General features: G+C 36.9%; 3 protein-coding genes and 1 pseudogene across 3 annotated transcripts in view; 3 read left to right on the top strand and 1 right to left on the bottom strand.

The window, feature by feature from the left end:
• LOC144443422 (sphingolipid delta(4)-desaturase DES1-like) overlaps positions 1 to 23,983 on the top strand; it is a 140,136-nt gene that overhangs the window by 61,052 nt on the left and 55,101 nt on the right. The gene's annotated exons all lie outside the window — the stretch shown is intronic.
• Positions 7,096 to 9,188, bottom strand: LOC144443981 (uncharacterized). Its single transcript, XM_078133520.1, has 2 exons — positions 8,486 to 9,188; positions 7,096 to 8,240 (listed from the first exon to the last, which is right to left on the bottom strand). Exons 1-2 carry the CDS (start codon positions 9,186 to 9,188, stop codon positions 7,096 to 7,098), a joined length of 1,848 nt encoding a protein of 615 aa, XP_077989646.1.
• Positions 9,923 to 10,615, top strand: LOC144443997 (mitochondrial basic amino acids transporter pseudogene; annotated as a pseudogene).
• LOC144451477 (mitochondrial basic amino acids transporter-like) lies at positions 16,765 to 23,016 on the top strand. Its single transcript, XM_078142330.1, has 5 exons — positions 16,765 to 17,037; positions 17,430 to 17,473; positions 19,321 to 19,380; positions 19,572 to 19,622; positions 20,538 to 23,016. Exons 1-5 carry the CDS (start codon positions 16,917 to 16,919, stop codon positions 21,261 to 21,263), a joined length of 1,002 nt encoding a protein of 333 aa, XP_077998456.1. The 5' UTR covers positions 16,765 to 16,916; the 3' UTR covers positions 21,264 to 23,016.

Genomic DNA, 23,983 nt, shown 5'->3' on the forward strand with positions numbered 1-23,983 from the left:
AACTACTGAACGATCGCTTTGGTACAAAACCAAATATCATGAATGTTACAGGACAGGTGTATAATGAAAGTTGATAAGAACACGAGTGCGCGTAGTCATTTCAAGGCCAGATCAATTATTGAATATGGATACCGATTCTACTTCGTGAAGTTAGTTACAAAACGTGTTCATGTGTAGCCTGACAACTAAATAAGCGTATCACTATGTCAGAAACCCCATTGTTTAAGTGTGTTTGTGTATACTTTCATTTTGCCAAATTCTAAAAAAAACACCACTTTGATGGATATCACCAGGTATACTTACATGTATAGATACTTGAATGGACAATAAAACTGTTGTTTTATCATGTCCCTTTGTACTTATGTTATCTACTAACTTTTAACTGATACTAACACTTGGTTTATTTTCAGTTTCATATATCATTAGACTAACACTATGCCTGGACATATGGACAGGTCCCTTCATCTGTCATTGGAGGGGGGGGGGGCAGGGTGTTTTGGAAATTTTCTTTTCAACAATTATGAATGAAAGGATTTGTATTTTAGAAGAGTGAAATGACTCAAAGTGGTTGTAATATTGAGATACTATCTTCTCTGATTCAGAAAGTGTATATGCCACCTGTCTACAGGAAACCTTTAAGCATTTTATGCAGTTATGCAGATGGATTTCCCCATCTCCCTCATCCGAAAATGTATCGATATTCTGAAGTAGAAATAAACGTTTTCAGCAAGTTTTGTATGCTCCTAAAATCTCATTTTTGATTTTAAGTAAAGTAAAAGGTACATGATTGAAGTGGGTATGTGTCACTTACAGATAAAAAGCTATGTCCCAAAACATAAAAAAACCCTTGCCGATGGATATCACCAGGTACTTACACGTATAGATACTTGAATGAACAATACAGCTATTGTTTTATCATAGCTTATATGCACTGCCTGTGTACATGATTTTTACTCATATGTCATTAGACTAACAGTGGATGCTAGGGATTGTGTGTTGTTGTGTACTATACATGCACAGCTTAACATTATGTCTCGACATATGGACAGGTCTTTCCCTCTGTCTTTGGAGGGTAGAGGGCATTTTGGAAATGTTTCGTTTTAATTATGAATAAAGGCATGTTTATTTTGAAGGTTGAAATGACCCTTAAAAGTGCTTGTAATTTTCGGTGGTGTGGTGCGGTGCGGTGTGGTGTGGTGTGATTATGAATTCTGTATGTCCCCCCCCCCTCCCAACCTGCTCTACTTTCCGCTTAGTCCTCTAAGTGCCATAAATGTCACTGTCGTCAGGCGTTAAATACGGTTTATTGTGATCGATCCCGATACTTATACAAAGTGATTGTTACATAGCTATATGTATTGTTGATCTACCGATGAGGTGACATCACCGACATCGACCTGCATCGTCAACTCGCTCGACAACATGGTTATTTTAAATCGGGCAGGTTCCTGCCATTCGACAAGACCATAAATTTAACAAACCGGGTTTCAAGAGTTTGAAACTCTCTCGTTACCTGTAAAGAGATATATATATATAGTCGAGTTTCACATACCGAACATTCAAGATCTGATTCTGTGAGCCTGATTACAAAGTTGCTGTGTGAACTGAAAATTGTTGTAAAGAAATCTGTATTTTAACATTAAGATGACGACGGAAGACTGGGGATTGGAGTTTGTTGGTGGTTGGATAAGTGGTAAGTTCAAAATAAAACATAGCTGTTTGTTTTTTTCAATTTCAATCAGCTGAGTCATGCATGTCTGGGAAGTTTACAATGTACAATCAACAAACATCGTCAGCAACGTTTAGTCGTTATGTATATTTACTACTACTCTGGGAGTCTCGCTTTACTAAGATAGAGACAAAATAAGTATATTGTTGTTCGATGTTACTGTAAGTGGTAGATTATATTTAAGTGGGAATGGGCGATAGCGAAGCCTCTGTTGTGCTAATATAATCGCCCTATTGATCTAGTATTATAAGTTTTAATGTATATTACACTTTGTGATATTTTACCATTATCATTATATGGGGCGGAGATATGGGCAATAGCAATTCATAGCAATTCATGGAAGCTGAAAGAGTTCATCAAAAGTTTTGTAAACATTTCTTGGGACAAGGCCAAAACACATCCAACGAAACCGTACTTGGTAGTTGTGGTAGAACTCCACTTTCTATAAAGTCAGTCACAAACCAAAAACATCAAATATATACACCATTTTTTAACCTGTTATATTGTATTCTGTTTGTCATTAATTTATGTAATTGTCAGTTTGGCATGTGGCCTAAAGACGAATAAAAAATATATATATATATATATATATATATATATATATATATATATATATATATATATATATATATATATAGTTTTGGTAGTACTGGAACTCTTTCTTGGTTGTAACTCGGAGTTTCACGCATTGCGCGATCATCAGACAACTGCTGGTTTCTACTCTCTGGGTGTGTGTATATATAGAGTGCAGACAATAGAAATACCATCACTATTGTCTGTGTCGGTGGGTAGGTGTTGTATGTGTGGGGGTGTTGGTTGTTATTGTGTGAGTTATTGGGTGCGGACAAGTAAGTGTTGGCGGGTTGTTACATGTTGGGCTTTGATGTTCCGTTAGTTAACGGGTTTAGTTTAGGTGATAGATGCTATATTGAAGTTCGACAAATAAAACTTATTCTCAAATGCCGACACGAGAATAAGTTTTACTTGTCCAACTTCAATAGAGCATCTATCACCTAAACTAAACCCGTGATGATCGCGCAATGCGTAAAACTCCGAGTTACAACCAAGAAAGAGTTCCAGTACTACCAAAACTATTACGCTCTGCCACTGAGCACTGTCTTAGCAGATTGATACTCACCGAGTTATATATATATATATATATATATATATATATATATACTCTGCAAGATCATGGAAGTAAGAAAAAGCCACCTTTCATATAAATCAATCCGTGAGATATCCTGCTCACGGAAAGACAGGCAGACAGACAGACAGACAGGCAGGCAGGTAGATAGGTAGATAGGAGACACACGGACAGACGGACGAACACACAGACAGACAGACAGACAGACAGACAGACAGACAGACATATGGATATACACGTGGCATTTATCTATCCAACCTTATTGGCACAGTTAATAAGTAATGCGAAGGTATGAGATTTAGCCAAATATAAATGTGATTACCCCCCCCCAAAAAAAAAAATAAAAAAAAGGATTTTATATAAAAATAAAAAAAAAGGATTTTATCACGATCGTGTTGTATTTTGTAGTCATGACATTAACCTAACGCTATGAAACTATGAGACTGTGAAAGACAACGACAGTGTCATGACCTCACCAAAACATAGAGGCCTGTTCAGATCACTGTCAGGGAATGGAATGTAGTACCACCACAATAACTGACGTCACATTCTTATTAAGATCATCCTAAGACCATGTGTGTATAAATATTTTTGATATGTGTATACATGATTTTGAAATTTAATAGTTCTGGGGGTTGGTGGACACTTTCTATAATGTGTAAACCGATCTTTATTGGCCTGCCATTCTCCTGTATAGCGAAGGCACTGCACCCAGGTGTATAGCAAGATATTTGGTAGATGACGTCTTTCCTGTTTTCTTTCTTGCCCTTATCTTTGGGTTTGATCAGAATTTCTCCTAAGGGGAGAACCATTTGATTTCGGAGGGGGGGGGGGGCAGGAGGAAGTGGGTATGGCAGCAAATTTTTTTCCCATCACTGTGACAGCAATTTTTATTTCTATTGTCAGTCCCGCATCAAATTATTTTTCCATATGCAGAAGCAGTGCAAATTTAATTTTTCTCGGTTACCAATTTTGTAATGTGCGGTTCATAACTATACCTAAATGTCACTGGCTCACAACTAACTTGTTCTGTGTAAGAAGCAATTAGTAGCAGTTAACAATCCATGCTTTTATTTAAGATAGATAGCTGGTAAAAAAATCTATGAGGAGCTGACTGATCACTTGGATAATTCACTTTTAAACCAATTTATTATTACCAAACAACATAATCAAGTTTGAACCAACCTTGGAAAATGCTTCCACTTATTAACAAATTTGATCTAACAACCCACAGTTGGTTATATGGTAAACGCAATGTCATACACTTATTTAATATTGATAGTGTTAGGAATCCCCTTCCCTTTATTACTAACGGCCCTCTTCAGGGCCACCACATCCTCCAAAAAGAGAACTAACAAACCACTAAACTATAGTTTCAACGAATAAAGTCTGGAGAATGATCTCATTAAGCTTACACATGGACTTGATGATTTCAATGGCTTCAATTTGTTTATTTTCTGACTGATAATCAACATTTCAACTTAACTTCTTCCACATCCCCACTGTGCACAGCACCTATGCAATTGTTTCTTTTGGATTTGAAGTTGTCTGAGGGTGTGTAATAAATGTCATGTCACATGAGTGAAACACCAAGCCTATGTAATGTCCAATGAATGAAACACCAAGCCTACATAATTGTAGCTGTAATGTCCCATGGGTGAAACATCAAGCCATCATTTTAGCTGTAATGATTGAAACAACAAACTGATAATAGACGGATCGAAACGCCGTCGCCTTCGTTTCCAATTAATCTTTCCAAAGTAACTATATCGCACTGTCCTCACAAAATGATAATTTTCACGAATGATAGTTTCTATTCCTCTATATTGAGCTTCTGTTTAAAAAATACAGTGGGACTATTTTCATCAGTTTATCAATTATTAATATTAGTAAGCAGTGTTGATTTTGCAATTTTTTAAATATAAATGTTCTTGTTAATTAATTTAGGAGTGGTAAGCACTATAGCAGGTCATCCGTTTGATACGATGAAAGTAAGTATTGTCATGCAATTCATTTGTCGAATTTCTCAAAACTATTTTGTATTACCTTGTACTATATACATGTATATATATATATATATATATATATATATATATATATATATATATATATATATATATATATATATATATATATATATATATATATATATATATGTGTACCAGGTACAGTTTTTCTTTTCTTTTCTTCTCAGTTGTGTATCATTTTCCCTTTGTGTCTGGTGAAAATAAATAATATGAATGAATGAATATATATATATATATATATATATATATATATATATATATATATATATATATATATATATATATATATATATATATATATATACTCGGTGAGTATCAATCTGCTAAGACAGTGATCTATACCGCAGTGGCAGAGCGCAATAATTTTGGTAGTACATTTGTACTGGAACTATGTTGTCTGATGATCGCGCAATGCGTGAAACTCCGAGTTACAACCAAGAAAGAGTTCCAGTACTACCAAAACTCTCTCTCTCTCTCTCTCTCTCTATATATATATATATATATATATATATATATATATATATATATATATATATATATATATATATATATATATATATATATATATATATATATATATATTCATCTCACCAGTCTCCAAAATTATCCATTACAGAATGTCATTATCAGGCGAGATACATTATCTTCATTCCTCACATTTTGAAAACCGTGTAAACGATTATTTTACGTGTAATTACGTGTAATTATTTTGCAGGTTAGGTTGCAATTACAGCAGTCTGGTTCGGTAACCAATGGCATGGCAATTGGCAATGGGAATGTTGTCAAGAATGGCATGGTAGGTACTGAGTATAAGTCTATATACTATCAAAGTGACACATTAGGGAAACCCTTTCCATCAAATGTCATTTCTTTGCATATACATTTTGTAAAAGACCAGCAAGGGTAATGAATATCGCCTTGTATAGGGTGAGTGTCAATGTCGTTGGAATATTACAGGCGAAGATTTGCACCGATGTAAAGGGGGGGGGATACCTTGTGCATTCACAAAAACTAGTTTTGAAGGAGTGCATGTGAAAAATATCATGGAAGTTCTAAGCTTTGGCTGGCACTCGTAAAATCTGCATCGCATATTGGCCTCTTAAATGAGATCATAATAAATTCAGACACTTCACGATTCATCTAAAATGTATGCCTCATATTGCATCGAGAAAAAGAAGAAGAAAGTAGACCCTCTAACTCAGTTATATAGTGATTTTGAATAAGTGTGACAGTATTTGTAAGTTTACAATGTTGAATTGAGTGTGTCTATTATCATATTTTTATCACTATTCTACTGTATTTTTTTTGCAGTTTAAGACCAAACCTGTATATTACAAGGGAGCATGGGATTGTTTTCTAAAGACAGTCAAGACGGAGGGGGTACGTTCCAAGCTTTGTCACTTGCTTTTATGAATAATTTGTGACTGACATTTTCCTCCGTTTATCACATGTAAAGTAATATACGACAGAATACAAAAATCTAGACACCCACTGGAACGTCCCCTAAAATTACCAAACCACAATCTGACAAGTATTTTCTGAATCTCAGTTTTTTGACTGAAAATCATATTTTAGAGCAAATTTATATATTAAGTATATCATCGTGTCTTGAACAATTCTTCATCTACACATTTTAGAAACACCCGCACTGCGTTCAGACGAATATCTACAAAGATTTTGGTAATGAAGAAATTTTACCCAAAAAATAACATTTCAAACATAGTTTTGCATTCAACCATTGGGGTCGTCGTTTCATGAACAATTCTTAATATACACATCCCTGAATGAATTCCAGCCAAATATCAGCACAAAAAAAATCCATACGGTAGTTTTTGACTTGATGATTTTTGACCAAAATGAACATTTTACACCTAATTTGTATATCAACAACGGTTTCATTATGCTTTGGAAATTTATTGGGATATTTCAGACCTATCTACCCAGTTTCTTCAACAGAGGTTACTTTTCAAACCTATAATACTGTGAATAATTTTAACGAGATGCACACTATACTCACCAAATACAAAAGCAACCAGACCTCTTGTTTTTTACTTAAATTGTTCAACCCACACATTTCATCTCACCAGCAGCACGCAGACATTCATATCATATCATAATAACAGCTAGGTAAGGCTAATAGCCTATAAGCTGGTCCGCAAAACAAATTAAATTTAAAATAGTGTCAATCCATGTCCTTATGGCCGTAGTGAGAAGTCAATGTTCGTAGAATATTTCCAGTGTTCCCAGACAGAGTCTAGATTGTTCTTAAAACAGTTAAGTGAATTTGATGTGACAAGCGTAGCAGGCAAACTATTCCATGTGTTGATGACTCTGTTTCCGAAGAAGTGAGCACGCACAGATTTGGAAAATCCAAATTTCTTTAGTTTCAATGGATGACCTCTTGTGACCCCAGTAGTGTCAAGTTGTAAGAAATGGTGATTTGCGTTATATTTTCCATGAGTGTATTTCCATAATGCTATCATGTCTCCTCTGGCCCTCCTGTATACCATACTGTGTAAATCAAGGTATGCAAGGCGGTCTTCATAATCTAAATTCCGTAATTTAGCAAGTAACTTGGTAGCTCTCCTTTGTACACTTTCAATTAAATTGATGTCTTTGATGAATCTGGGTGACCATACTGTGTTAGCATATTCAAGATGTGGACGAACTAGGGCTATGAACAGTTTTTTCAGCGACTCTTCCTCGAGGTAAATGAATGACCGACGTATCAGACCTAAGATCTGGTTTGCTTTGTTGACCTCATTCTCCACATGACTTGAGAACTTTAGTTCAGGGTCCACATGTACACCAAGGTCTTTTTCAAGTTCTGTTACCTGAAGGGGTTCTTGTACATTATTGCTATTCATGGTGTACTCTGTATTTGTATTTGTATAGCCAATATGCATGATTTTACACTTGGTTGCATTGAATTTCAATTGCCAGAGATCAGACCAGTCTGTTAAGTTATCAATGTCTTCCTGTAGTAGTTGACAGTCTTGTACTGATTCCACGGTTCTGTACACTTTGGTATCATCTGCGAACATTAGACAAATGCTGTGCATAATTGAATCTGGAAGGTCATTAATGAAGCAGATAAACAAAGCTGGACCAAGAACACTACCTTGTGGGATTCCACTTAATACTTGAGACCACTCTGATTTTGATCCATTTACTATAACTCGTTGTTTTCTGATTGATAAAAATGAATTTATCCATGTTAAAACCTTGCCATCAATTCCATACGCCTTTAACTTAATGAGCAATCTGGTATGTGGTACTGTGTCAAATGCCTTGGCAAAGTCCAGGTAAACAACATCTACTGGTTTATTTTCATCAATTGCTAGTGTCCAATGATCGAGTGCTTCCAGCAGGTTAGTTGTACATGAACGTCCAGATAGGATTGGTATGGAGACAATAAGCTACTATTTGTCATGTGGTTGATAAGACTGTCACGGATAATTTTCTCCATTACTTTACATACAACACTAGTGAGGCTTACTGGTCTATAGTTACTTGCTTCTGTTTTCTTTCCTTTTTTGAATATTGGAGTTACATGGGCTTCCCTCCAGGCAGTGGGGACTATACCTGAATCCAGTGAACTTTTAAATATCATATATAGTGGATAGCTGATTTCATTGGCTAGTTCCTTTAGAATTCTAGGATGAAGTCCATCTGGGCCTGCTGCCTTGCTGCTATTGAGCTTAATCAGTTCCTTGTAAATAGTGTCCTGTGTAAAGTGAATGTCAGTAAGCCTGGTATTTAAAAGCTTGTCTGGTACATTGGGTACACTGGAAAAGTTCTCTTTGGTGAACACGCTGCAGAAGAAGTTATTTAATTCCTCGGCTTTTTCATTGTCACTAGAGACAATACCCTTGGCTGTGTTTATATTACCAATACTTTCCTTCGTTTTCATCCTGCTATTTGCATACTTGTAAAATACTTTGGGGTTAAGCTTTACCTCATGTGCAATATTTCTTTCAAAGTCTCTAACTGCTTGTCGACATGCCCATTTAGCCTGGTTTCTTGCTTTTGCAAACACTCTGTAGTCTTCACCATCCCTAGTAGTGATATATTTCTTGAATGCTCTATGTTTTTCTTTAACTTTGTCCCTTGCTGTCCCATTAAACCAGACTGGCTTGTTGTGAGAACTTGTATTTTTGGGCTTTGTCCTTGGTATACATGATTTAATGGATTTGTTCAAGTGATACATAAACAGATTCCAAGCCTCGTCTGTAACTTTATCATTTAGTTCTTGGTCCCATTGAATTTCTTTCATTTGTTGTCTCATGGTATCATAGTTTGCTTTGTCATAGAGTAAATGTTCCTGGCCTGCTGGTGATACATATGGGTAACAGGTAAAATTGAATTTGATGACAACATGATGACTTTTACCAATGGGTTGTAGATATTAGATATTTTTTACCATGTCCTCTTCATTGCTGAGTACCAGGTCTAAAATGTTGGACTGTGTGTTAGGTCTGTAATGTGTAGGTTCTTTCACATGTTGATACAGGAAACTGTCTCTCACTGAATCAAGGAATGATAAAGTCTGATTGTTTGAACCTGGTAGAGTTGTGTAGTCGTTCCAATTTATACCTGGGGTGTTAAAGTCTCCTACAATTAGTATATGTTGTATCTGCTGTATACGTAACTATATACATGCATACATGGACTTGTCAATGCTGTCGTTTTTGGAGTTCAACGTAATCGTTTGAAATACATACATACATACATACATACATACATACATACATACATACATACATACATACAAAAATGGGGTTGTCGGTGGCCGAGTGGTTAGCTCGTATGCCTCTTACCAGGTCTGCATATAAGAAGGGTGATGCTCAGTTTGACCCTGAGTACTCCGGTTTCCTTCTGCTTTTTCAACACTAGGGCGCTACTCTTGTGGCGATCATTCAACAAATTTCCGAATTTATTTGGACATACTATGCAATTATAGTTATAAGTACACCTTTTGTCTTCTCATTATCTCATAAGGTGCAAGGATTATTCAAGGGCATGCTTTCGCCAGTGCTTGGGCAAGGACTTGTCAATGCTGTCGTTTTTGGAGTTCAACGTAATCTTATGAAACATATGAATGAAAAAAAGATAACCGATCAAGTGATCGCCGGAGCAGCAGCGGGAGCAGTGCAGTCTTTTGTTCTTTCTCCGATCGAACTTAGCAAAGTACGGTTGCAATTGCAAGGTCAAGGTGTAAAACCATCAGACAAGCAAATTCAACCTTATAGAGGCTCTGTACAGTGCCTTTTCAAAATCTTCCAACAAGAAGGTGTCCGTGGGTTCTATCGTGGACTGTTGATGACACTTTACAGGGATATCCCTGGGTTCATGATTTACTTCGGTGTTAACGAATATGTCAAAAAAGTTTTTCGGAAACAAAATCGAAAAGACGGAATGGAAGAAGGGGAAGTTGGAGGAATGGGTTCATTCATTGCTGGTGGTGCAGCTGGTGTTAGCCTGTGGGCAGCATGCCAACCAATCGATGTTATTAAGTCGAGATTACAAGCTGATGGAATCGATGGGAAAACCAAGTACAAGAATATCATTGATTGTATTCGGGTGAGCATCAGAGAAGAAGGGTACACAGTGTTCCTTAAGGGACTGAATGTCAATTTAGTACGAGCATTCTGGGTTAATGCTGTGCTGTTCTATGTGGAGGAAAAATTCAGGAGGTGGCACAAATCTTTGTAGGACATTGTATTGGCCATGCAATAATGAAGAAGGGACACACAAAGTTGAAAGAGTTTCTGACGAGGGCCTTTTTTATTATTACAATTACCTAACGGTAGCATAAGTCTCACTAATGTACATATATGTACACATGCCTCATGTTTTGTGCAACCTTTTTATGGGGTTTAGGATAAATTTGTCAGCCATCCATTTTATTCATAGTCTACAATATATGTAAAAGAAAAATTGTCTAACCTCCGAAATATTGTATATTCAAGACAAATGGTTGCCATTTAATCATGTTTAATGTGGTCATAAAACAAAGTGGTGTATATCAGCATTCTGTTTTGTACAATTGTTTTATCAATAGTACCAGGTATAAGCCGATTTGACATTTGATCTTGAATGTGAAGGTCAAGGTCATTTGTGTATTCTAAATGGTGAGTTTAACACGGACAACTCGCGCTACGGACAAGAGATCGTAATTTTACATTTTGACAGTATTGAGAATCTAAAATGTATCAAAAGTGTAATGATGGTGCTTTTCTTGAAACCAAGACCAAAAGTGTCTATCGTGCAGACCAAAAATGTACTCATGCAGCACCAGTGACATTTTTGAAAGCCGACACAGTCGAGGAAATGCATATTAAACGACTGACATTCTTAAAACTGTCAATCGTTTTGGTATGCACGATTGACATTTTAGTCGGCTTGGTTGTCAATCGTGTCAAAAATGTCAATTGTGCAAGCATTTCATCGACAATGCATGTCGACTTTCAAAAATGTCGATGGTGCATTTCAAAATGTAAATGGTACTGCACGATTGCCATTTAAAATCTTAAAACACCACCGTTTTGATGGGTATCACCAGGTATACTTACATGTATAGATACTTGAATGGACAATAGAACTATTGTTTTATCATATCATACATGAGGCCCCTTTGTCCTTATGATATCTACTAACTCTTACAATGTAACTGATACTAACACTTGGTTTATTTTCAGTTTCATATATCATGCTAACTATATATCACTAACATTATGCCGGTGTTACGATCCAAAATATCGTATTTCGGAATTATGGGAATAAATTCTACTTTTCGGCATTGTAGGCCATAGGTCAGATATAGACTGGCGATGACGAATCTGGGCAAATATGATGTATCTGAAATTCACATGATTGGTTAGAGAAAAGTATATAATAACTTTTATGATGGCGTGATCTTATGGCGTGATTTTCTATATTTAGTTGTTGTGTAAATTCCATTGTATTGGAAGTATATTTAAAGTGAGAATTAAACATCCAGAATTAACTCGGGTAGGTGATTCTGGCAAGCCGAAATCTCTTCTCAGTCGTGACTAATTCCCGACTTGGACCTGAACGATCCCGTATGAGAGTGTGGGTGCTAGAGTGTAACGTCAGAACTATCCATACTTATACCGTTCAACTCTACGACACCCAACACCTGGACATATGGACAGGTCCCTTCATCTGTCATTGGAGGGGGGGGGGGCAGGGTATTTTTTCAACAATTATGAATGAAAGGATTTGTATTTTAGAAGAGTGAAATCACTCAAAGTGGTTGTGATATCGAGATACCATCTTCTCTGATTCAGAAAGTGTATATGCCACCTGTCTACAGGAAACCTTTAAGTATTTTATGCAGATATGCAGATGGATTTCCCCATCTTCCCCATCCGAAAATGTATCGATATTCTGAAGTAGAAATAAACGTTTTCAGCAAGTTTTGTATGCTCCTAAAATTTCATTTTTGATTTTAAGTAAAGTAAAAGGTACTTAATTGAATTGGGTATGCGCATGCGCCACTTACAGATAAAAAGCTATGCAGGGGTTCACCTTTTACAAATGTGTCCTCGGGGAGGGCCATATTTAGAGAAATGGAAATTAGGGGTTCCAAATCCTACTGTTACCACATCCCACCACTGCCACCATTGTAAAAGGAACATCATATCAGTGAAATGCAGTGAATTACATGTCAGTTGTGGTGTGAGGAGAGGAACGGGTCACACGGTAGTAAAGGGGGAATAGCGTGACAAGATATTTGTTGTGGTGGAGTGGAGGTGGTGACCTCGGTCCTGATGAGGTTGTCAGTTTGTGCACGCTAATCTAGTCTTTGGTAGTTCTAGCCTTCAGCTCAGATCCAAACACAAAACCTGTGATATGGGTACCGGTAATCATGGTGGGAAACAGTAAATGCCTTTAAAAACTATGAATTTTGTACAGAAGAATTCCCTGTTTCCAGTGGGATTCGAACCCAGGACCTCCTAACTACTAATCTTGAACTCTAACAAATATGTCACAGAGAGCCGGTGTTAAAATGTTTTTCATCGAAATATTTGAACGGGGGCCGGTCATATTTTAGAGAAAGGAGAGTGAGGGATGGTAACTTTTTATCACAACGAACTAGGGGAGGATAATATTTAATGGGGCTGATTCCCTTCTCCCCCCTACAATTACTAGTAATGAAGGCTCCCTTAGAGGCTACTAAATTGCTTAGCTTGTACGGGGGGTAGGGGTGGGGGTGGTGTGGTGTGGTGAATCGTTTATTTCCCCAAACCAGCCTTACATTCCACTTGGTCCTGTAAAGACCATAAATGTTACTGTCATCAAGTGTTAACACTGTATATTGTGATCGATGCCGATACTTTCACAGCTATGTGTGGTATGTTTTTCCGACAAGGTCACACCCACTGCCCCCTCGACTCGTTCGACAACATGCCATGGTAAATCGATTCCTACCAAATATCGTAAATTTATCAAACTGGTGTTTGAAACTGTCGATACTTGTAAAGAGATATAATTAGTATGTTATGTGAATTGAAATCGTTGAATTGAATTAAAAACAAATCATCTGTATTTTAAGAAGACGGAATATAGGTTGAACTTTGTTGGTGGTTGGCTAGGTGGTAAGTTTAATCAAAATGAAAGTTAGGTGTTTTTTTTTAATTTCAATCAGCTGAGTCATGCATGTCTGGTATGTTTACAATGTACAAATCAATAGACATTAGTAGCAACGTATATCTACTAATACTACTCTGGCTATCGAGTCTCGGTTTATTTAAGATAGAGACAAACTAAAACTATTGTTGTTCAATGTGGTAGATTATACATTTTAAGTGTGGGTGATAACGGTTCCTCGGTTGTGCTGATATAATCGCCCTGTAATCAAGATAGTGTAAACATTTGGCATTTTCCCAAAATGTACTCTGCAAGATCATCAAAAACACCACCTTTATACTCTGAGTACCGTGAACTAAACGCAACAATAGCTTTAGATTGTGTCTATCTTAGTAAACCGAGATCTCGATTGCCAGACCTAGTAGGTCTTATCAAGGACACGGGTAGTGTTTGTGTCTGTCAGCACGTAACCAATTTCGGTCGGAATCAACCTCTTTTGTGTATCTATGGTGTGTCAGCACTGCATGTTGCACCTGTATTTGTAGTCTCGATTACCCAGAATCTCACAGCTGAGGGCTCTTGTACGGCATCACCTGGTCTCGTCTGGGTGATCTCGAAGGAGAGCCCAAGCGGTTGGAGCCTGGGTTTAAAATTAAGACTTGTACGTGTGATGCGCGTTCGTTACTCTATATAAGCGCACATATAATGGTCTCCACTTCTATTCTCTCTGCTAATTGGGAGTTAATTCATCGCACCAGCCCCCATAATTATCCATTACACAGTGTCGCCATCAGGCACGATACATTATCTTCATTCCTCACATTCTAAAACCAGTCACGTAAATGATTCTTTTTATCTTAATTACATGTAATTTTTTGCAGGTTAGGTACGAGTTATCTTTACTTATACTTTGTTTTGCACGTATTTCATGTTTTCAGGAATCGACGTTACCCGAGACAGTAGATCAATACACAGAAAATGTTTGGTTTGGTTTCGTGTATCTACTATCTGCAATTGACGACTAGTACAATCTGGCCAGGCCTGTCCCCTTAGGCCTTTGTTTGGTTCCGGGTACCCGACCCCACCTAGTTTGTCAGGCCGACCCTAAAGTTGTTTTTACTATCTACCCCCACCCACAGGCACTTGAATCAATCTGTATGATTGGGGGGGGGGGGTGTATAGTGAATATTCACTATATTTTTTTTAAAAATCATACACATTGATTCGAGCGCCTGTGCCCCCACCTATTCTAACCAGACATTTGTTTTTGTTAGGCTTTATCGTACATAGACAAGTCAAATGAACCGATAGTCACCACCAAGGCAATCGTCCAAATCTGACAACCTCCACTTCATTCTTCCCGCCAAACACAAATTATGAAAGCAAACTAAACAGCTCAGTAGTCTTTATACAGTTTCCTTTCTTACAATAGGCGTCATTACATTTACTTTAATTTGTATCGGCCATATTTATATTGTGTCAAAGGTCATCAATAAATCAATGTTGTTAGAACAGATTGACTATTGAACTGAATATATTTGGAAGAGAAACCAAACGTTTCTAGAGCGATCGTATATACTAAACTGGTGTCCCTCTCAGAGTAAAATCATCTTGATTTATGTCAAACACAAAATCAACTCGGGGACGCATATTGTAAATGCAGTACGTGAACTAGGCGCAATGCAGCTGATCTACATCGCGAAGTTGGGTGGATTTTTTCTTCTAAATTACGCCTTACCTGCCAAACAATCGGACATTGCATAACTCCAATATTAACTACGGAGTCTTCACGACCCAAGCAAATCTTCAAAAGTACTCCAGTCCCGTTAGAACGACAAAAGTAGCGACGTATATACATGTAGTAGTATAGTAGTCTGAGCCGGGTTTCTGAGGTATGGGTATGATATGACTCCGATACATGCGTATCTCGCTCACGTTTATAGAGCGATCTCGCCGTACGACCTGTTTCAAAATTTTGCGTTTATATGTCTCTACTTTTGCCGGTTTTTTTGACGGGGTTGAGGGGTTGGTAATTAATGTTGAAGTTAGGAAATGTCCATTTTTTTGGCAGGTAAGGCACTCAACTTGTGTGATGGAGATCTTCGCATCACGCAGTCTATTTGAGTTTGTACAGTTGCAATTGTAGTGTTTTGAGTGCAAATCCCGAAACTGTAAACAGTTTAAACAACAACAAATCGAAGTTCAGAAAATATATGTATTTGGGGTAAATTCTATTGACACTTGTTCTCAGTATAGAGCTTGTCGTAAATCACTCCGCCTAAAGATCAACAAGAAGGTGTTACCAATTTAATTACACTCCCACTGTGCACAGACATTGAAACTGCTACTATAACTAATAAGATATATCATAAAGTAACAACTGTGGCAAGTATGTGTAGCAGGTGGAAAGATTTCTATTGTTGTAACATTAGGCTGAACAATTGTTTATTGTCTTCCAACTTACGGTAAACTACAGACAAGTAACACACATGGGTAGACCTACTCTGCTCCCATGGTTATGAGCACAGGGGCGTGTAATATTTCATAGATTGTTGTTTTCCAGGTCTACAGACTAAATATAACAACCTTTCTTTTGATTACATGTAAGGGGAAGAATTAATATTAATATTTAATAGTAGTATAGAGATTGATACATTTGTAGCAGATTCTTACGATATTTTCCTAAGAAAACGACATTCTAAGCAATAAGAAAACAACAATCTATGAAATATTACACGTCCCTGTGGTTATGAGCCCTTCATAAAAGGCCGCGAAACTGTGTACTTTTATTTAAAAATCTACGGCATAAATACTCCACTCGTTGGGTATTATTATGAACTGTGAGACGGAAATGCGTCACAGTTTCGAGCTGATAATACCTACATTTGTATATGTTTCTCCCAGTGTGTGTGGATGTGTGCGGGTGTGTGCGCTCGCGCGTTTGTCTGTCTGTATGTGTTGTATTCCACTTTCAAATGAATCATACTATCATGAATTTTTACAATGTCAAAGGCTATGGGTAAACATAGCTGGCGGTATTTCGTGGAAATGTGTTGGTGAATGTCTAAATTTAGATTCCAGGTCATGACAATTACCCAAACCATCACTTGCCACTGAATCTGAGTATAAGTGACGCACAAGCATGCGTATATATTAAAACCGCCTGTCCTGTCAGTGATTAATGTTGTAATTGGGGTTGGCCCTGGGGGTTGGTATATTACGACGATTCACTACTGAGTCGACTCACAGATAGGCATTTATTTGACTTGTAACTCGACACAGTTTCGAAAGTTGATAAATGAATCAGTTACAATATATTTAGGTCTACTGAGTCACGTGACTAGTCTTACATTGGTTGACAACTAGTAGTTTTATCACCAATAAGAATAAAAGTTAAGATATGGATGCAGGAAAGGCTAATACAGATCTCACATTGACGACTGACTCGAGTGCGGTGAAATCTTCTACTATGGAGGAAATACTTTTGGCGGGCTTGAATTGCGCTGGTGGATGTATTGCCGGTAAGTTAAAATTTAAAATAATAAAAGTTGTGGTTTCACTTTTAACATCACGGTATATTATGTGCTATACATCTTTTGCAACATCTTACCTACTATGTTTTATCCATGAAAGAACTGAAATTTAATCGGAGGTGCTTTGATAATAGTGAACTATTGTTAGTTTTCATATAGCATATCAGGTTGTGTTCATGCATTGGGGGAAGGAGGTTCGACAATGGCATGTAAAGAACGCGAGAAACAAACAGAATGTCTAAATTTGAATTGAAGCGACCGGACGTTGAAATTTACGCCTAACAGAATTTTACCCGTGCAGAACATGAAAAGTCAATGACGTGATTGTATTTCAAGTTTAAAGTCACATAGACAACCTGTTCTTTTTTCTAACTTTTCAGGAATGGCAAGTACAGTTGCGGGACATCCATTTGATACAGTTAAGGTGAGTGTGTTGTCGTGAAGGTTGTTTTAAAGGCAGCTGTCAACATTATGTAGGGGGAGGGGGTCATTTTCACTCCCTTACCATATCAGTCATTATTGGCTGTATTTGTAATGTCTAAATGTCATCTTTGAAACATTGCATTTTAGGATAGATAGTGGAGGGGAGATTTTAGTAAGTTTTTTTTTTTACCTCTTTATACATAAAAAACAGTTCTTAAAAAACCCCGATATTTACGAGTAAATCATAAGGTGGCACAAAAACCCTCCCCCGGGGAGGGGCTCTAAACGCCACATTTTCCTTTTTTGCTGCGTCAGCGGAAAGATAAACTCTTGGTTGGGAGAATTTATACCATTTACGATCACATGATGACTCGCAAGCTTATCATCTTTTCAACAGATAAAAATCTATCGATTAAGCAGATAACTCATTTAATTTCTCACTGAACAATTGGCAATTGATCATAACAAGTATTCGCTAAACATACAATGTTCTGTGATATACGTGTACTTCGTACCCACTGATATGATGTTGTTTCAAACCTTATTCCTATGAAATTGAATCGAAAACGAAAGAAGTACTTACATTCCGTGTTCCTACTAATTACTTGTTTACAAACCATCCTTTCAGATATCGCTAGAATGTGCTGAATCAGGTTACACTGTGGCTAATACCTTAGGCACAGCCGTCGTGGGCGATAAATCATTTAAACCAGTGTGTGTGGTTTATTAATTATTTCTGAAACTGAGTCAAAGAAGCTCGTCAACATAGCATACTGAAGTAATACTTCAAATAATTAGGTCGATAAAAGGAGAAGCACAATTAAAAAAAAAGCTCTTCTCTGTTATTCAGTTTATTTTACGACAAAATTGAAAAGCATTGCTTAAAGTCAAGTAGAGCACTGTGTTGTTCAACAAGCATTGGTTTGTCACTGTTTCAACATACTTCAAAGTGATTTGGTCATACTACTTAGAGATATTTGTACAACTTGTAAGTCGTAAATATTCTGAATCGGATTCACATGAACTTCCCTTTTTTCGAAGTTTTGTGAGAATTCGTAGTACTGTTTTATGATAGAGGTAGTTGTTGAAACTGTGCTATCTGCAGCTACTAGTAAGTTACTGAAAATGGTAAATTCAGAATGAAACATTTGACAACTTTAATATATCGTGTTGTCACTTACATTGGACACCACCAGATCACTATCACGGCTAAACTGACCTAGTACTTCTATTTACGGTATATTTACTGGGTATAAAACCGATTCCCATTTCATATGACCTAATACAGACAAGGAGACAGCTCAAAATACTCTCATTGTCAAATATGATTCTACAAGTCTTCATTCCATTAACTGATTCACTTTTCATTATACATGGGGGCGCTGTTTATTGGCCATGCTATGCGATGTTTGTTGGTCACGGTGATGAAAATACTTGAACTTAAAAAAAACACTTCACGATACGTATATGGGGGCGCTGTTTATTGCGACGCAAATACGCGAACATTTTACAACATCAACACATATGTACGGGGCGCTGTTTTATTAGTGACGCGTTGAGTAATAATGAACTTCTTCAAGCACTTTACAATACAAGACTCATGAGGGCGCTATAATGGAGAATTCAAAGGATGATAGGCGTCGGAAGCCCTTCGATGGACAGAAGAAGAAGATAATACCCTTTTTTACCGCATGTTTAAGGAGTTGCTAGAGGGGGAAAAGTTGATCGAGGAAGTTTGACGAAAAGAGCTATGTGGATGTCAAATCTTTATTTATCTGATTACATACTGAAGAAAATGTTTTGTATGAGATTGTAATATGTTTGTTTCATCTGATTTTCACTTCATAGGTACGATTACAAACACAGCAAAATATCATGGCAGCTCAAGATCCACTCAGAAAAATCCCAGTAAGTATACAGTACTAACTCTGTTTTTTTGCTACTGTACAGCATTGGATTTTTCACATTTTAAAAAGTTAATGTAATCTTACACAATATTCATTCAGTTTTTTTGTCAATAATTTTTCAGTAATAGATATGGTTAGTTTCACTTTCGTCTGTTCATTCTGTATTTTGTAACTTTATATTGTATTTTGCAGATATATCAAGGGACATGGAACTGCTTCAAAGCTACTATACAGTCAGAAGGGGTAGGTTTAAAATATCTATGGTTTTTAAAACGAAAATAATTCTGGGTTTTTTCATTTGTAAGAAAATTTAATGTATTAAATCCATATCAGATGTGTATATAAATCCATATATATGTGTGTGTGTGTGTGTGTGTGTGTGTGTGTGTGTGTGTGTGTGTGTGTGTTTGTGTCTGTCTGTGTCTGTCTGTGTCTGTGTGTGTCTGTCTGTGGGTGTGTGTGTGTGTGGGTGTGTGTGTGTGTGTGTGTGTGGTTATATACCGTGCACAAGCCAAGTTAATGTCAAAATATGAATTATAATGATTACCCTGGTTGTTCTACGTCACAACATTCAGTGCCGACTGGCTCTGCGGTGCTCGAAATATGTTCCAAAATGTTCCAAATCGCCATTATTTATCCTGATTTTTTCATAAATCATGCTTGAGGAGGTAAAATTATATTCTCTCTCTCTCTCTCCGCCCTCCTCTGTTATTGTTCTTCATGGAGCCGCAAAATAATTGTGACCTACGGGTTTGTCACTACTTGTCTAGCGACTCGTAGAGACAAAGCCCCTTAGGTCACTCCTATTTTCCTTATTATGAATGAAGAAAAATATTGGGGAATGATATTTAATTATTTCGCACTAAACAATTTGAAGGCGACCATGTGTAATGTGTTTTCAAACAATTTACGTATACCGTTACTAAGTATTAAAATGCTCAAAGTTATCAATACATATTGAGACTGATTTTTTTAGTTGATAGAATAAAAGGTGCGCCTTGTTACAATCTAATGTCTATATAGAGAACCCTTTGTCAATACAAATAAACATTTGTTTATACTCGTTTACATCTTAATAATAGAACTCTTTCCCATATGCATATAATTTGATATATTTCTTACTCTTGAAAATTTGTTTTTTGTTTTTTTGTACATCAGCCACATGGCTTATTCAAAGGCATGCTATCTCCAATGCTTGGCCAAGGATGTATCAATTTAATTCTCTTTGGATGTGAACGTACCATCGAAAGACAAATACAACGTATATTTGGCACAGAAATGAAATATAATCACATCATCGCTGGTGGCGCTGCAGGAGCTGTGCAGTCCCTTGTTGCCTGTCCTATGGAGCTCGGTAAAGTGCGTATGCAATTACAAGGGCAAGGTCAAAGCCATCAATTTTCCAAAGTGCATACCGAAAATTACAGAGGTTCGATCAATTGCATTTACAGAATATATCAACAAGAGGGTATACGTGGGTGCTATCGTGGTATGGGGGTTACACTTTGGAGAGATGCCCCTGGGTTCATGGTTTATTTTGGTTTCTTTGAATATCTCTGTGTCAAAATGAAAGAATGGAAACAAGTAGAGAAATTGGGAATACCCGATTTGGCGGTTTTGGGTGGTACTGCTGGAATGAGTTCATGGGTAATATCCCATCCCTTTGACGTCATCAAATCAAGATTCCAAGCTGATGGCGTCAAGGGTGACAACAAATACAGCAGTGCTATCGATTGCCTGAAGAAAAGTGTTAAGGGTGAGGGGAGTAGAGTGCTGGTTAAAGGCATTGTTCCTAATTTGATGAGAGGGTTTATTGTTAGTGCTGTCATTTTCCCTATTGAAGAATACTTCAGGAGATGGCATGGATACGGTCAGGGCAAATAAAATGTGTTTGTTACTATGGCTCAAGAAACTTCGTAATAGACAGAAGAAAATTTATCTGAAATCGAAAATTTAGGCGGGAAACCAAACACACAAAAAGAGCTTAGTGGGGAATCAAACTAAATATTAACTTCTTACAAAATCATATAATTTGATATTCATCACAATTATAATAATTGAAAAGCTAAAAGCATTCTGAGATGCAAAAGTGTGTGTTACCCTTATTATACATCATATACAGAACAGATGAACCCCGGGGCAGTGAATAACCTGTTACCTTTAAATTTCTCGTCCACCTTTTGTTTCACATTAGAATATACCATTTTTCTATAATGGAATCGGTGGCTGTAAAATTTTTACCCATATCGTTTTTTTTTATTTACGGTTTGTGTATTAACGTATTCATGACCTATGTACGAATGAATATGAAGGGGTAGGATGAGATAACACGACGTCCTGCAATATTGTAACCGGTAACCGGATGCAGATCTCTGAGCGGGTGTAGTCAATTTATTGTAAATATACCCCGAACTTATCATTTTAAGACATACATATGTGAATATAATGAAACCCATTTATATTGTGTATACTACAATAGATAGAAGGAAAACACTATCCTGTCAGTACTTACTGACTGTTGTACTGTCCAAAATCTGAATTAAAAGTAATGTTTACAACCGTTACGTTTCAAAATAGAATTATACATTGTATTCAACATAAAATATTTACTAATGTTTATTCGTACGTATTCCTTTATATGTGAATGAACATTGTACAAGAATATAAAACAACCTGACTTGATTTCCTTTCACGATACATTTACGTCTGATATACCAGTACTACATTCATATGAACTGCTTTATGTGTACATTGCACAGATGTAATGGTCAAATTACTACTATATACTTTTTACTTAGTTTTATCCAGCCTGCTGTAGCAAAATATTGTTCTAAAGCAAACCTGTGAATTTAATCTGGATTATTTTGGTTTCAAATTGTGTGTAGTTGTCATAAACAGTTGTTTGGTAATCAATGTGTTATAACGTTTGTGTCAAACTAGTACTTGTAGTCAGTTAGATACGTGGTGACGGGGCGCCCTCACACAACCACTTGTTGGTGAGGGAGAAGCAACGCTATGTATCTTTACAGTCTGGCTAGTTTTTAAAAAAAATTTGGAACACAATTAATATTTACAGTTTTGAGTTCTGTATTTATATTGTATCAAAGGTGATCAATAAAACCAATGTTGGTAGCACAGATTGACTATTGAACTGAATATATTCGAAAGTGGAAAGAGGAACCACACGTTTCTAGCGCGACCGTATATACGAAAGTCTTCACGACCCAAGAAATGTTCAAAAGTACTCCAATCCCGTTAGCACGACAAAAGTAGCGACGTATATACATGTAGTAGTATAGTAGTCTGAGCCGGGTTTCTGAGGTATGGGGTATGACTCCGATACATGCGTATCTCGCTCACGTTTATAGCGATCTCGCCGTACTACCTGTTTCAAAATTTTGCGTTTATACGTCTCTACTCTTGCCGGGTTTTTTTGACGGGGTTGAGGGGTTGGTAATTAATGTTGAAGTTAGGAAATGTCCGATGTTTTGGCAGGTAAGGGGGCATATGGTAGATTTTTGGGTTTCGTGTGAAATTCATGTTAATTTTTGCCAACATATATCATTGTGTTCCCCATCATCTGAGCAATTAAAAATATATGTTGGCAATTTTTATTTCAATATTAAGGGTAACTTTTGCAGCAATTTCATAAATGATGTAAAATCATGGTTTTTCTGTATATTGATGGCAAATTAAAATATGTGAACTGTACGATTGCTTTATATCTGTATAAATGTACTTATGGGCATCCTGTAGACGATAAACTTGTAAACTGTTGTATAATTTTGCATTTTAATCACAATATTATAAATTCTGGCTTATTTATTTGCATATCATTTGCATATTATGTATGATGCTTCAGGTTTATTTGATTTCCTGTATTGTTTGATGTTGCTGATTGCTATTCTTTCAAAAATGTACGCCAACCATGAATTATTTCAGTTACTCTGAATACTCTGGTTGGTTTAGGGAGCCTTCAGTATTTACAGGGGGCGGAGGAAATCACACATGGTCTGTTAAGAAAAACATGACCCCCCCCCCATTCTCCATTCGTAAAAAGTGACCCTTTGTCCCATTTTGTAAAACATGACCCTCCCCATGACAATTGCATATACTGAACGTTAATCAATATTCCCATTATATGTATAAATACACATTAAATCATTTTGACGCTGTATATTTGTACATATACTACCATTGCAGGAGTTATATAGAAACGCCTGTGATCAGAACGAAAAAAGTCTACTTCTTAGGGACCGGTCAGTTTCTCCAGCCTGGGGGGGGGGGGGCGGTGGATTCTTAAATCGGGCCGACAAAAAGTCACTGACCCCCCATATCTGTAAAACCCAAAACAGGCTGACCCCCCCCTATCACTTAATTCTAAAACATGATGACCCCCCCCCCCCATATATGATATTCGCATGAGTGACAGGTATTTTTTGATCGTGACTCAGTGTGGACTGCTTGACTGTCTTGCATCTACTTTATAAGATCCCGGGTTAGCACTATCATAATTATAATTATTGACTACACAGGGTAAATATATTTGAAAAGGAGTTTAATAGTATCTTGACAGTGAAAGGTAGGGGGAAAGCTTGAGAAGG

The sequence above is a fragment of the Glandiceps talaboti genome, chromosome 2 (genome assembly GCF_964340395.1).
Source record: "Glandiceps talaboti chromosome 2, keGlaTala1.1, whole genome shotgun sequence".
NCBI classification, from domain to species: Eukaryota; Metazoa; Hemichordata; class Enteropneusta; family Spengelidae; genus Glandiceps; species Glandiceps talaboti.